At 47.9% G+C, this 12,346-nt stretch overlaps 1 protein-coding gene across 1 annotated transcript in view; it reads left to right on the forward strand.

Moving 5' to 3' along the window:
* UNC5D (unc-5 netrin receptor D) overlaps positions 1-12,346 on the forward strand; it is a gene marked incomplete at its 5' end in the record, with an annotated part of 63,169 nt that overhangs the window by 43,221 nt on the left and 7,602 nt on the right. Inside the window, 5 exons of the mRNA XM_031064992.1 lie at positions 2,082-2,166; positions 4,296-4,464; positions 5,743-5,970; positions 9,296-9,445; positions 12,086-12,250. Of these exons, the coding sequence (XP_030920852.1) occupies positions 2,082-2,166; positions 4,296-4,464; positions 5,743-5,970; positions 9,296-9,445; positions 12,086-12,250 (797 nt within the window). The remainder of the gene's footprint in view (positions 1-2,081; positions 2,167-4,295; positions 4,465-5,742; positions 5,971-9,295; positions 9,446-12,085; positions 12,251-12,346) is intronic.

Genomic DNA, 12,346 nt, shown 5'->3' on the forward strand with positions numbered 1-12,346 from the left:
ATGGTGAAGGAAAGGAGTCGGTTCTGATGGAGGGTTTGGATCCAGAGCTTTATTCTGGCCCACAGGCCTCTGAATGCAGCACCAGCTCCAACAGAACTCCCTGAGCCCGTGGCTGCTGCTCCTTTAACCCCGGGAGAGGGGCAGGGAAGGGGCAGGGAGCCACCAAGCAGGGACAGGAGGGGAGGGACAAAGGGACAAAGGACACCTGGATGGCCCAATGCCCCCCAGGGGTAGAGGGCATCCTTTGGATCTGCCAATTCTGGAATTCCAGAATGACAGACAGTGCTGGGAGGGGGAAGGAGAGGTGACTGACACACCTGGGAGGGAATTATCAGGGATCCGAGGCTCTGAGGCAAACCATGACATCACACCACAACAGGTGGCTCCTTGCTTGTCAAAGCACGTAGAGGAATTTGAGCTTAGGCTGCCTGATGTTGTGTTTTATAACTGAATTTTAAAAAAATTTAAAATTTAAAATTTTTCTCCAGGAAAGAAGAAGCAGGGGCCCCGTTAATGCAAATTTTGGAAGTAGGGCACGTTGCCCACACAGGACACGAGTGATCAGAGGGAAGCCTGGGCTGACGACTGAAGAGGCATTATGCCTATTTGAACTGTTTTAAATTACTGCCTCTCTTGATGTCTTCAGCATGAAAGTCACATTAATCAAAGCTGTGCCTTGCTTGGATGCTGCTCCAGAGGAGAGGCTCCCCGGGAAGGGTCGGTGCTGGATCTTACATAAAGGGCTCACGTTCCAGCAGCAGCTCCAGCCCCACACCCCTGCCCCATGGGGGTACACAGGGACAGCCCCACTGCCCACCAGGCTCCTGCCTCTCCTGCCTGCCCCTTTTCCCCTTTCTTGGAGCAAAAAGCTCCCCAGATTCCCGAAGCAGGGCCCCTGTCCCAGGCTGGGCGCTGGGACGCTCCCTCTGCTTTGTGGCTCCTCTGCTTTGTATGCTTTTTGAGTTTTGTGGCCTTTGTGGGACGTGTTTCAGACCTGCAGGGTTGTTTGTTTGTTGTGGAATGAGCTGAGCAGCAGATCAGAGCCTGGCAGGGTCACAGCCCTGCAGCTGCGCCCCAGGGCTGTGCTTGCATCACCCCAAATCCCAGCCCTTACCCTGGGTATTTTCTCTCCCCAGAAGGCAGCACAAAAAACCCAGATACTGCCAGCTAGGTGTTATCGTCCTTCAACTCTAGTGATATTTATCCACTTTAAATTCAGCTCTGTTTTCGTTTGAGCAGTGGCTCCAGGATTATCTGCTGCTCTCTGGTTGAACTGGATGATTTAGAGCTTTATCCTTCATGTCCCACAAAACGGGTGCTTTAAAGGTTACCATAAAAAACGTGGCTTGTGTTTAGAGAGGATTGATACCAGTGACAGCCCAGGCATGCACAACGTGGGGAATGTTTTCATTTCTCCACAGACTGGTTTTGTGCTGAAGAAGGAACATTGCAGAGGCACGAAGTTAAGGCATGAATTAAGAATTCCCTCACACTGTATATTTAGCTACTTTATGTAATGATAGTCCCATCAATTAGATTATTAAAATATGTATTTGGTCCACTTGAAATTTATGTAATTCTTGCTGCTTTTATGTAAGATCAGCTGTGCCAAGCAGTTGTAAATTCCAGTGTGATCGAGCTGGTGCCTCACCAAGGCTCTGCATCGTGTGGCAGATGCCAAACACATCCCCCCTCTCCTGAGAGTGAGATTTAAAACTGCCCTGTTAACTTCTGATCCACTCTGGTGGTGTGGAAGGAGGATGGGATCACTGGGGTGCAGGAGCTGGGATGAGTGGGGACAAAGGGATGATCCCCCTCTCCATGGGGAGATTCCCTGAGATCCCACAATGATCAGGTGTGATTTCAAAAAGGAAAGAGCCTCCAAGAGGTTTTATGGGAAATAAGATGTCTTTTCCTTTGATGGGAAAGCAACAGCTTTATTTTCTTGGATAGTTTACATTCCTTTCATCTGGTGAGGTTGCCATGAGAAGCAGGAGTGCAGAGGAACATTCTGGTGGGGCTCCCTGTCCCTGACAGCCCTGCCCTTCCCAAGGGTTATTCCTGCCCTTGCTCTTTTCCAGGCGTCAGTCTGTTGATTCCACACGGGGCTATTCCAGAGGAGAGTTCCTGGGAAATCTACCTGGCCATCACCCAGAAGGAGTCCAGGTGAGGGATCCGGATCATGGTCCTTCCTTTGTTCATGAGTTTGGGGTGGAAGGTGCAGGAGCCACTCCTGGTGTGACCCTGAGAGGGACACCCAAATGCCCTTGGAATGCTGCTCCTGTGGAACCCTTGGAATTCTTGTGCCTGCTGCTCCTCTCCCTGCTCAGGAGGAGCTCAGCACCTCGGGCTCTGGGGGTGCTTTGATTATTTTTTTTTTTAGCCTGAGAATCCTACAGACACTTGGAAGCACCGAGGCTTCAGCAGAATTTATTATTGTGGCACTTGAGAAAGGGAAAAAAGGAATTGGCTTTTTTTGTTACCCGGTTGTGTCTTTTTTTTCCTCCCCTGCAGTCTCCCTCTCACCAACACTTGTACACACAGACTGAGGGGAGGCTTGGAACGTTCCAGCCTCTCTCTAGCAGGCATGGTGATGGAAAGGGCATTTTCTGGGCACCCACAGCTACAGCTCCACATCAGGGCACTGGAATGGGGTACCCAAGTCACCTTGGGCTTTTCCCCTCTTTATATCCTGGTTTTATTCTTGTATCTTCTATTTTTTATCTTGGTCGAGGTCCTTTCCCTAATTTTTACCTCGGTTGAGGCTCCTCCTCTCATTTTTTATCTTGGAAACACCATTTGCTTTTGTTTGAAGAGGAAACTGCACGCCCAGTGATTTAGAACCCAAATGGATTAAAATACAACCAAACAGCAACAAAACCAGCAGGGCAAGAGGTTTCAATTGCTGGTTCAGTGTCCAAGGGATTCTCCTCCACTCTGGCATTGCTGCTGCCTGGGGATTTATTCCAAGAGAGACAGAAAACACGTGGGTGTGGGGGTGGCTCCAGTTTGTTGGAGTGGGAGAGAAGAAAAGCAGATTACACATCTCTGGAAGGCAGCAGGCAGAGGATGCAGCCAGTAACTGAGCCCAGGTGAATCCCTGGAGCTCAGGTGGGATCTCCCATGCCTATCCCAGAGCCACAGCCACGGCTCCACCTGGCCCAGCCCTAATTCCAAGCACAGCCCTGTCCCCGAGTCTGTAAAAGTCACTGAGCTCCCTCCTCCTGCAGAATACAAATGGGTTTTCAAAGCAGAGAGATCACACTCAATCTGGAAGAATTTATGAGCCTGTGTTTTTTCAGCCATAATTTGTTTTATCTTCGCTCCTGTGAAAATATTGTTGATGGCAGCGTTTGAAGGCAGAGCACGGTGGGGACAGGACCAGCTGGTGCTCAGAGATGGGCTGGCTGGCACAGAGCAATTCCAGTGCTGGATTTGGGTTAAACAAATTGAAATGTGTTTTAAATACCAGAGTCCTAGACTGACCGGCCTCTGATTGGAGTTAGATGGGGTCTAATGGGTTTGTTTCATCTCCAGCTGCTGCTTCCACGTGAAACGAGCAGAAATGAGCAGCAGTGTGGGAGCCCAGGACATTCCTCTGACTGCCCCGGGGGACTCGAGACCCTGGCAGGGGGCTCAGAGACCTTGGCACAGAGTCAAAAACACCTGTGTCTTCGATTTTAGCCCTTGGAAACAATTACCAACTTTGTGTGAGGAAAATATTGCCACAAGAGTTTGAATAGAATGACAGTGAATAGTGAATTTATCACAGGGTGAAAAAAGTAGAATTTTGGGGTTTTAGAATGGGGGTTCAAGAGGCAAGATGGAGGAATCTGGGCGTGTCCTGTCCTTCTTCTCCTTCTTCTCCTCCATCTTCTGCTGTGATAGTGACACTTTTGGATTGGTTTAGAGTAGAGACAGAGTGTCTAACACAGGTGATAGGTATTGGAAAATTATTGTAAATAAAGTACACGTAGTTCTTAGTATAAAATGATAACTCCACCCTGAGGGTGGTCAGTGTGCCACGAACCAACATGCTGGACAGATCTTAGTAGGTCAGAGAAAGAATGTAATAGATAAGAAATTATTATTTCTTATCTAACAACCTTGAGAATGAGAGCCAAGGAATCCTAACTCCTTCTTTGGTTGCTGGGCTGGGAAAAGAGATTTTCTAACACATCCCGGGGTCATCCTGACCACAGGGACCCCGAGACAGATGAGGGGGATGCTTGGATTTGAACTATTTTCAGTGAATTCTCACTCCTGACAGCCACTCTTGTCTTTGCTGCCCCAAGCCTGGAGCCAGAGGGCCCCGAGGTGCTTCTGGGGCCTGAGGTGAGCTGCGGGCCCCCCGAGCTGGCTGTGAGCACCCCCTGCGCCCTGAGCATCCCGCACTGCGCCCACGCCGACCCCCAGCACTGGAGCATCCACCTCAAAAGGAGGACCCAGCAGGGCAAGTGGGAGGTAAGCCCAGCCCCAGGCTGTGCCCAGTTGTCGTCGCATTGGGGTTGTTTCTCTCGAATCACGTCGGGGTCACCATTTGTTGTCACTATAATGCAAGAGTTCTATTGTCAGTACATTGCAAGGGTTCCATAGCGCTAGAGTTTCGTACGTCCTTGATGTTTCTTGTAGGCATCTCCTCTAGGCACTGACTCTTCCTTGTCCTCACAGTAGCCAACTGACTCCAGTTCCCCTCAACCAACCAATCCACTCTTTCATAACACGCTTCTTGTTGGCTACAGCTCTGGCCTGTTAAAATCAGGCCTGCTCCTAATCTTTAGTAATTGGTTCAGCTGCAACCCTTTAGGGGATAAGATTACATTCTATACTTCCTCTATTTACTTATATTCTATCCCCCTACACCCTGTGTGGAAATGGAGTTGAGTCTTGGTTGTGCAGAGGTTCTGGTGGGGATAGACACAGAGAAGAAGAAACAATCGCAGTGAAAAAGATTTTGTGTTTTGTGAAGAAGCAGCAGAATGGGGTTTGGGTGTTTCACCCAAAGATGTGCAGAAGTTTATGGCTACAAAGCCCAGCCATAGATGCCATGGCTGCAGCCTGTCCTTCTGTCCTGTCCCTCTCTGAGCCCCTGCCTGGGGTTTCCTGTGCTTTAAGCCATTCCCAGTCCCATTTTCCTGATACAGATTTACTCAGAGCTTGGGCAGCTCCAGCAGTGCTGGCCTCAGACAGCCTGGGTCACTGAGGAGAGGGACACAGACAGAGGGACAGATGGACAGAGGGTCACAGGACACACAGACAGAGGGACACAGGGCAGGACTGAGCAGCAGAGGCAGAGCAGAGGGAGTTTTTGAGGAAGGGAAACGTGGGTGTAATGGGTGTTCTGGAAGGAAGTCAAAAGCCCAGCCATTGTTCAAGGTTTGCTTATTGACTTTAACCTTCAAGGTAATTTTTTAACTTGACACTGGGGGGAAAAATTAGCCAGAAAGTCAAGAGCACTTGAAAAAAGCTGCTAAAATTGCTTAGGCATCATCATTATTATTGTATGTACATGGCGAGCTCTGTGCTGGGCATGGCCATAAATCCTCCTGCTGACTCAGGGCTAAATTGGGAATATTTACTCAGGGAAGCAGTCCCCCTTCTCCCCTTCCCCCAGAGCGGCTCCCAGCAACCCTCTGCATTCCAGTTGAATAAAAATAAAGAATTAATGCCATGACTCCTATTGTGGAGGCCTATTGATTCCACTTCGCTTTATTCTCTTTAAACCTGAATTTCATTTTGCAGGAAGTGATGTCTGTGGAAGAGGAAACTACTTCTTGCTACTGCCTGTTGGATCCTTATGCCTGTCACATTCTCTTAAACAGCTTTGGAACTTATGCCCTAATTGGGGAACCCATCTCAGACTGCGCCGTTCGACAGCTGAAAGTCGCCGTTTTTGGCTGCCTGTCTTGCAATTCTCTGGATTACAATCTGAGGGTTTATTGTGTGGATAACACCCCTTGTGCATTCCAGGTAAATGCCTTCACTTTGCTCCTCTGGGCTTGCTTGGTTTTCCCATTAAACCCCTTTGCTCCTTTCATCCCCAACCTTAACCCTATGGGAATATTGGATTTTTTTAAGAACTTGCTGCGCCATTTGAATAAATCCCTTAAATTCCCTGCAGTTGTGGATTTACACTGAGAGCTTTAGGGCAGCCAAACTCTCTTGTTTGCTCTCTCATTTTTTGCCACATTCTCAGCTACCCAAACTCACCCAGCCCTGGTTTACAAAAATTCAATTATCCTGCATTTCCTCTTGAAAAAAACATCAAACCAAATCCCCATGTGGCACTTGGGATGAGAATGATTTTCCTGCACTGTGTTCCAGGACGCAACAGTGACATTCTCTGGCTTTTGGTAAACTCAGGGGCTCAAAATATGGGAAATTTCAGAGGTTTTTGGATAAAATATGGCAAATTACAGAGGTTTTTGGATAAAATAAGGGGAATTTCGGAGGTTTTTGGACAAAATGTGGGGAATTACAGAGGTTTTTGGATAAAATGCTGTTCTTTGGGGAACTGAAATGCAAACAGTTGAGAGATGGAATTTGCCATAAAATATGGCAAATTACAGAGGGTTTTGGATAAAATACAGGGAATTACAGAGGTTTTTTGGATAAAATATAGCAAATTACAGAGGTTTTTGGATAAAATACGGGGAATTACAGAGGCTTTTGGATAAAAAATGCTGTTCTTTGGGGAACTGAAATGCAAACAGTTGTGAGATGAGTTTTTCCTTCCCCTTGCTGTGGCACAGGAGTGGGAACAGGGCTCTGAGTGGAGCTGCTGTCTCTGTGCTGCTAATAAAAGCCAAGGCACCAAAAGGATTGTTAGAGGCTCACAATGGCTGCCTAATTATCCTCTTTATAACACTTAGACAATTAGTGGGTACCGGTGTCTTCCTGATGAGTCTGGAGGAAATGATCAGAAGAATAATTACCAGTTCTCTGCCTTGCCAGGAGTGAGCAGGGTGTGTGTGGATAGTGAGACAATCCTGCATTTATGGAGTGATGCAGCCCTAAGAGCAAGGCAATATCAGGAATACGGGGAATTTCAGACGTTTTTGGATAAAATATGTCAAATGTCAGAAGTTTTTGGATAAAATATGGCAAATTACAAAGAGTTTTGGGTGAAATATGGGGAATTTCAGAGGGTTTTGGGTAAAATATGGGGAAATCCAGAGGTTTTTGGATAAAATATCAGGAATTTCTGAGATTTTTGGATAAAATATGGGGAATTACAGAGGGTTTTGCATAAAATATGGCAAATTACAGAGGGTTTTGGATAAAATATGGATAATTTCATTTTTGGATGAAATATGGGGAATTTCAGAGATTTTTGGATGAAATATGGGGGATTACAGAGGTTTTTGGATAAAATATCAGAGTTGGGGTTGCCAAGTGGTGTTTGGCAGTTAATCCTGTACAGTGCAGGTTTATGTAAGAGACAAAATTCCCTTGTTTTTGACTTTTTCCCTGGCTGGAAACTCTCCTTGCTCCTCCAGCAGCTGCCTTGGGCCTTTGGGAAGTTCTGAGTGTGCTGGGAAACTCCTGGCTCTCAAAATTGAAGAGACCCAGATCCTTTGTGTTTTGCCCCAAATTCTCCTGTTGTGGGAGGAGCCCCACATGTGTCACTGAAGGCAGAGCAGCACTCACACAACATTCACAACCATCCAACATTCTCCAAGAATTTTGAGAATGGTTAAGAAATAATCTGCTCCCTCTGTGGCTAGAAACCAAAAAACTGAAGTCTCCCAATATTATTCCTTCAGATGAACCCAACCACCTCTCTTGGTTTGGAAAGACAGGAGTCTGCTCAGGAAGGCAGGAACCTCCCTGAAATGGAAAATGTAAAACCCCTCCCTCTGAACTGTTCTAAATTTTAAATTAAGGGGCTCTCAGGCAACAAATATGGGAACAGGAATAACAGTTCTTTAATAGGGAAGAAAAGAAAACGATAAAATAAACAATGCAGTGAACTAAACCAACACTGACAGAGTCAGAACCCAACCTGACACCCTGTGGGTCAGGGTGCTGGCAGCAGTCCCATTGGAATTGTGGCTCAGCCCTCCTGCAATGTCCGGGGTGGTTCTGCTGGAGCAGGGATCCTGGAGAGGGGTGGAGTCTTCCTCTGGAGATCCAGGGGCAGAGGCAGCTGCTGCTCCTCTGGGAAATCCAGTGGAGAAGCCGGGCTGGTGTTCCAGAATCTCCAGATTATATCCGGGTAGAAATGCTTGGCTCCTCCCTCTGGGCTCCCATCTCCCAATGGGATGCTGCAGTTCTTATCAGCCATGCAGGGACATTCAATAGCCTCTTATCAGCAGATGTCCCCCCCAGAGGGAGGAGTGGAAGAGATAAGGAAAACTGCCCACTGAACAGAAGACAACTGCCATACAGATGGCAAATGGAATAAATACATCTTGCCTTGCAGTCTGGAACACCACCAGGGGTTAAACCAACCTAAATGCCTGGAAAAAAAATTGGTTTATAATAGAAATCCATTAGTGCAGTTTCAGAGAGCTGGAGCATTGAATTTGCAGAAGGTCACAGTGATTCCAGGAGCTCCTCTAACGGCGACTTTGGTCCTGACAAGCACTAAACCCCTTCCACGGACACACATTTGATATAATTTATGTGGATTGAGAAAGGTAATTTGGAAGCACTGCTTGCCTACTGATTTTTAAAGACTTCTGCAACCTTTCCTCCCTCACTGGTGTTTTTACTGCAGCACCACAGGAATAAACATTGCTTAAGTACCGGCAGGGGTGATTTTTTTTTCTGCCATTATGTTTTAAATTCACTGAATTACATAAAAATTTCTCTTGGAGCAGAGCTCTGGAGGGCTGTAGTGCAAACCCCTGCCCAGAGTCTGCCCTTCACACTGCTCAGGGTCTTGTGCAGTGATTCTGGAAGTGCCCCAGAGGTGGGAAATGGAAGTGAATGATTTCACCTGAAGTGTTTGAGGGCTCTGAAAAGCCCTGAGAGAAGTTCCCCAGCAAAGCTGCTCTGGAGTCCAGCTGTGCTGGGCTGCACTGGGGGTGTTGGAGAGTGGAGACAGCCAAAAATTCAGTGTCCAACCAGCATTATCTGCCCAGAAATGGGGCTGGCAGTGCCCAAAACCAGCCTTCTGGGAAACATCGATATCAATTATTTATAAATATAAATATTTATATTATAAATACCATCAGCTGCCTATGAGAGAGACCACTGTGGGGGAGCCTTGGACCCCACAGAGAGGGATTCTCACTGGATTTGGGGTTTGTTCCTGATGCTGGAAATATTCTCTCCTCCTCCCTTGCAGGAAGTGGTTTCAGATGAAAGGCTCCAGGGGGGACAATTGCTGGAGGAACCCAAACTTCTGCATTTTAAAGGCAACACCTGCAGCCTCCAGATCTCAGTGCTGGACGTGCCTCCCTTCCTGTGGAGAATCAAACCCTTCACTGCCTGTCAGGTACCTGGCATTTCACTGCTTCCCTCTGCACTGGGGGAGAACCCAAATGAAACCAAAATGAACCAAGGTTCCTTTTATTTAAAAAGCTTTAAACCCCCCGAGCGTTTAACAAAAACATGTTGCCTTTTGGTTCTGACAAACACAGATTTCGTTTACACCAGAACGCTGTAAATTTGTCATTTTACAGAAACGCTTGTGCCTTCCCCCATTTCAGTTGCCTCCAACAGAAGGCAAATATTCCTGCTCAAACTTAACCACTCCTCAAGATGTTTCTAATATCTGTCATTGCAGTTTAGATATAACTATGGAAATATGGCTAAAAATGACATTTAAATGTAACCATGAGTTCAAATCACAGCACGCAGAGAGCAAGCATTAGAACTGAAGAGCAGCAAATTGATTTTTCTCTTCTCCATTAATTAGAGAGGCTGTTGAAAACCGAAAAGGAAAAATCAAAACAAAAGAAGAATTTCCAAGGATTTTGATGACTGGAAATCTTAAGGAATGTGCTGGCACATGGAGTGGGCTGGTTTTAAAACACAGCACTCAATTAGAATGTACAATCTCCCTTCTCCCAGAAGCAGAGACACAGTTTTTGCATCCTCCAGAATTTTGGCAAAAACCCTGTTTTAAATGTGTTGCCACATTCCCCAAAACATAAAACATAAGAGGGTAATGGGCTCTGAAAGTTATAAACACAGACCCAGAGCCAGAGCAATCCCCAATTATCCCTCATGGGGATAATTCAGGCTACAGCTTAAGAAATTAAATAAATTAATCCTTTTCAGCTTCTTAGGAAGAAGAGCTTTTTGGTATTTTGATTGTTCTTCTCACTTACCTGTATTTTAAAAGCCAAACCAAGTAGGGTCAGGATGTCCCAGTCCTGCCAGTGTGTGCCCAAAAGAAAATCAAATCAGAGGAGTTTCCTCTTAATGCAACAAATTCACTTCTGCCCTCAGCAGATTATAGAGTTCCACACTTTAGTTATTTTATTGTCTCCTAATCCCTTCTCCAAACACGAAGAATAAATGTCTGGAATTCAACCTCCAAGTGCCATTTAGAGCCTGATCAGAGCAGGGCCTCAGGGCTGGAAAAAAGTCCTGTGCCAAACCCAGGGCTGCCCTGACCCAGAAGAAAATTTGCATTTTATAACCGGTGTAACTGGTATGCCTTGGGCAGCTCAGAAACACAATCACTGTTCCTCAGAGGAGCTGCAGAGCCTCCCCTGGCTCGGTGCTTCCCTCGCAGTGAAGAGTCTGGTGACAGCTCTGGTTTGCTTCCAGCCCCTTTATAGAGAAAAGGATCTATTTTTGCACGTGGAGTTTCTTCCAGTGTTCCCTGGGTTCCTCTCCTACGTCCCACCCTGTGAGAGCAGCTGCTTGTGCTGCCTGGCAGGAACAACTGAACACAGCCTGTTCCAGGAATGTCTCTGGTCCAGCAGCAGAGCCTCCCCGGGCAGTGTGGGGAGCAGGATTTATGGAAATGACGTCTCAGGGAGGCCGAGCAGATGAATAAATCACACTGAAGAGCTGCTGGGAGGCAGCTGGTGGCAGGTGGCACCAGGATTCCTGCAGATCCTGCTCAGAGCCTGTGTTTGTCCTGGCCTGGCACGAGCAGCTGCCCAGGGCTTGGCTCCCTTCCCGCCGGGGATCCCTGCGAGCTGTGGGTGGTGCAGGCAGAGCAGGGATGGGCATGGCAGGAGCTGGGCACACACCTCTGGCTGCTCAGATCTGCATCTCCTGGAGAATCCAGCTCTGCCTGGGGCCAGGAGATGATTTACAGCACCTCCATCTGCGAGGAGCTTAATTATAAACGCAGAGTGGAGCTGAAAGCATCTCTGGAATACTCCAACCCCTCATTGTTGCAGCACTCCTTGCTGCTCTGCTTTGTTTCACACAACTCCTTTCAGCTGAGTGATTCTTCCACTCGGAGTGAAAGCAGAGATCATCACCCTGAAAAAAATCTAATTACAGCTGCTCCACTTCTAACATTTTGCTAATGTTGCCTTTATCATTGGGAGCATTTTACTACTGCTGCTGCTCCCAGCTCGAGATCCAGCCTGGGGCTGGGGAACAGGCAGGGAGCTGAGGCAGCCAGGGCAGATCCTGGTGGGAAATTCCTTTGGAATGGAGAAGGGAAGGATGGCAGGGCCAGCGCAGTTCCTGGTGGGATGTTTCTTTCGGATGGAGGAAAGAAAGTCGGCAGGGCCAGGGCAGTTCTCAATGGGAAGTTCCTTTAGGACGAAGAAGGGAAGGGTGATAGGACTAGGGCAGTTCCTGGTGGGAAATTCCTTTGGGGTGGAGAAGGGAAGGCTGGCAGTTCTCAGTGGGAAGTTTCTGTCCTTGCGTTCTGGTTACAAGGTGATTCCCAGGAGACACAGAGAGGAATCCTGATCCTGGCAAGAGGGAGGAAGTGAAATGCATCTTTTTGAAGTCTCTTTAAGCATCTCTTTTAAGAATCTCCAGTTACTTGTTCCTCTGAGCTCTCGGTCACTGCCACACCTCAGTTCCATCAACTCAATCCTCATTTTCTGGTTTTGCTCAGAGCTGGAGGTGCCATTACCGAGCCCACCCCAGCCGAGTAGCACTGGGTGTGTCCCCAGGCCGTGTCCCCTGTCCCTGACGTGTCCCTGTCCCACAGGAGGTGCCGTTCTCCCGCGTGTGGCGCGGCAGCCCCCGGCCCCTGCTCGGCGCCTTCTCCCTGGAGCGCTTCAGCCCCACCACCACCCAGCTGTGCTGCACCGTGTGTGTCAGGCAGCTGCAGGGCCACGAGCAGCTGCTGCACGTCCAGACCTCCGTCCTCGAGGTACAGACACCAGCACCCCCTGGTCTGTAGGGTGGGATGGTCATGGAACCGAATCCTGGGGTGGGGTGGGGTGGGTTGAGTTGGGTTGGGTTGACT

Source organism: Geospiza fortis, unplaced genomic scaffold (assembly GCF_000277835.1).
Source record: "Geospiza fortis unplaced genomic scaffold, GeoFor_1.0 scaffold791, whole genome shotgun sequence".
Taxonomy (NCBI): Eukaryota; Metazoa; Chordata; class Aves; order Passeriformes; family Thraupidae; genus Geospiza; species Geospiza fortis.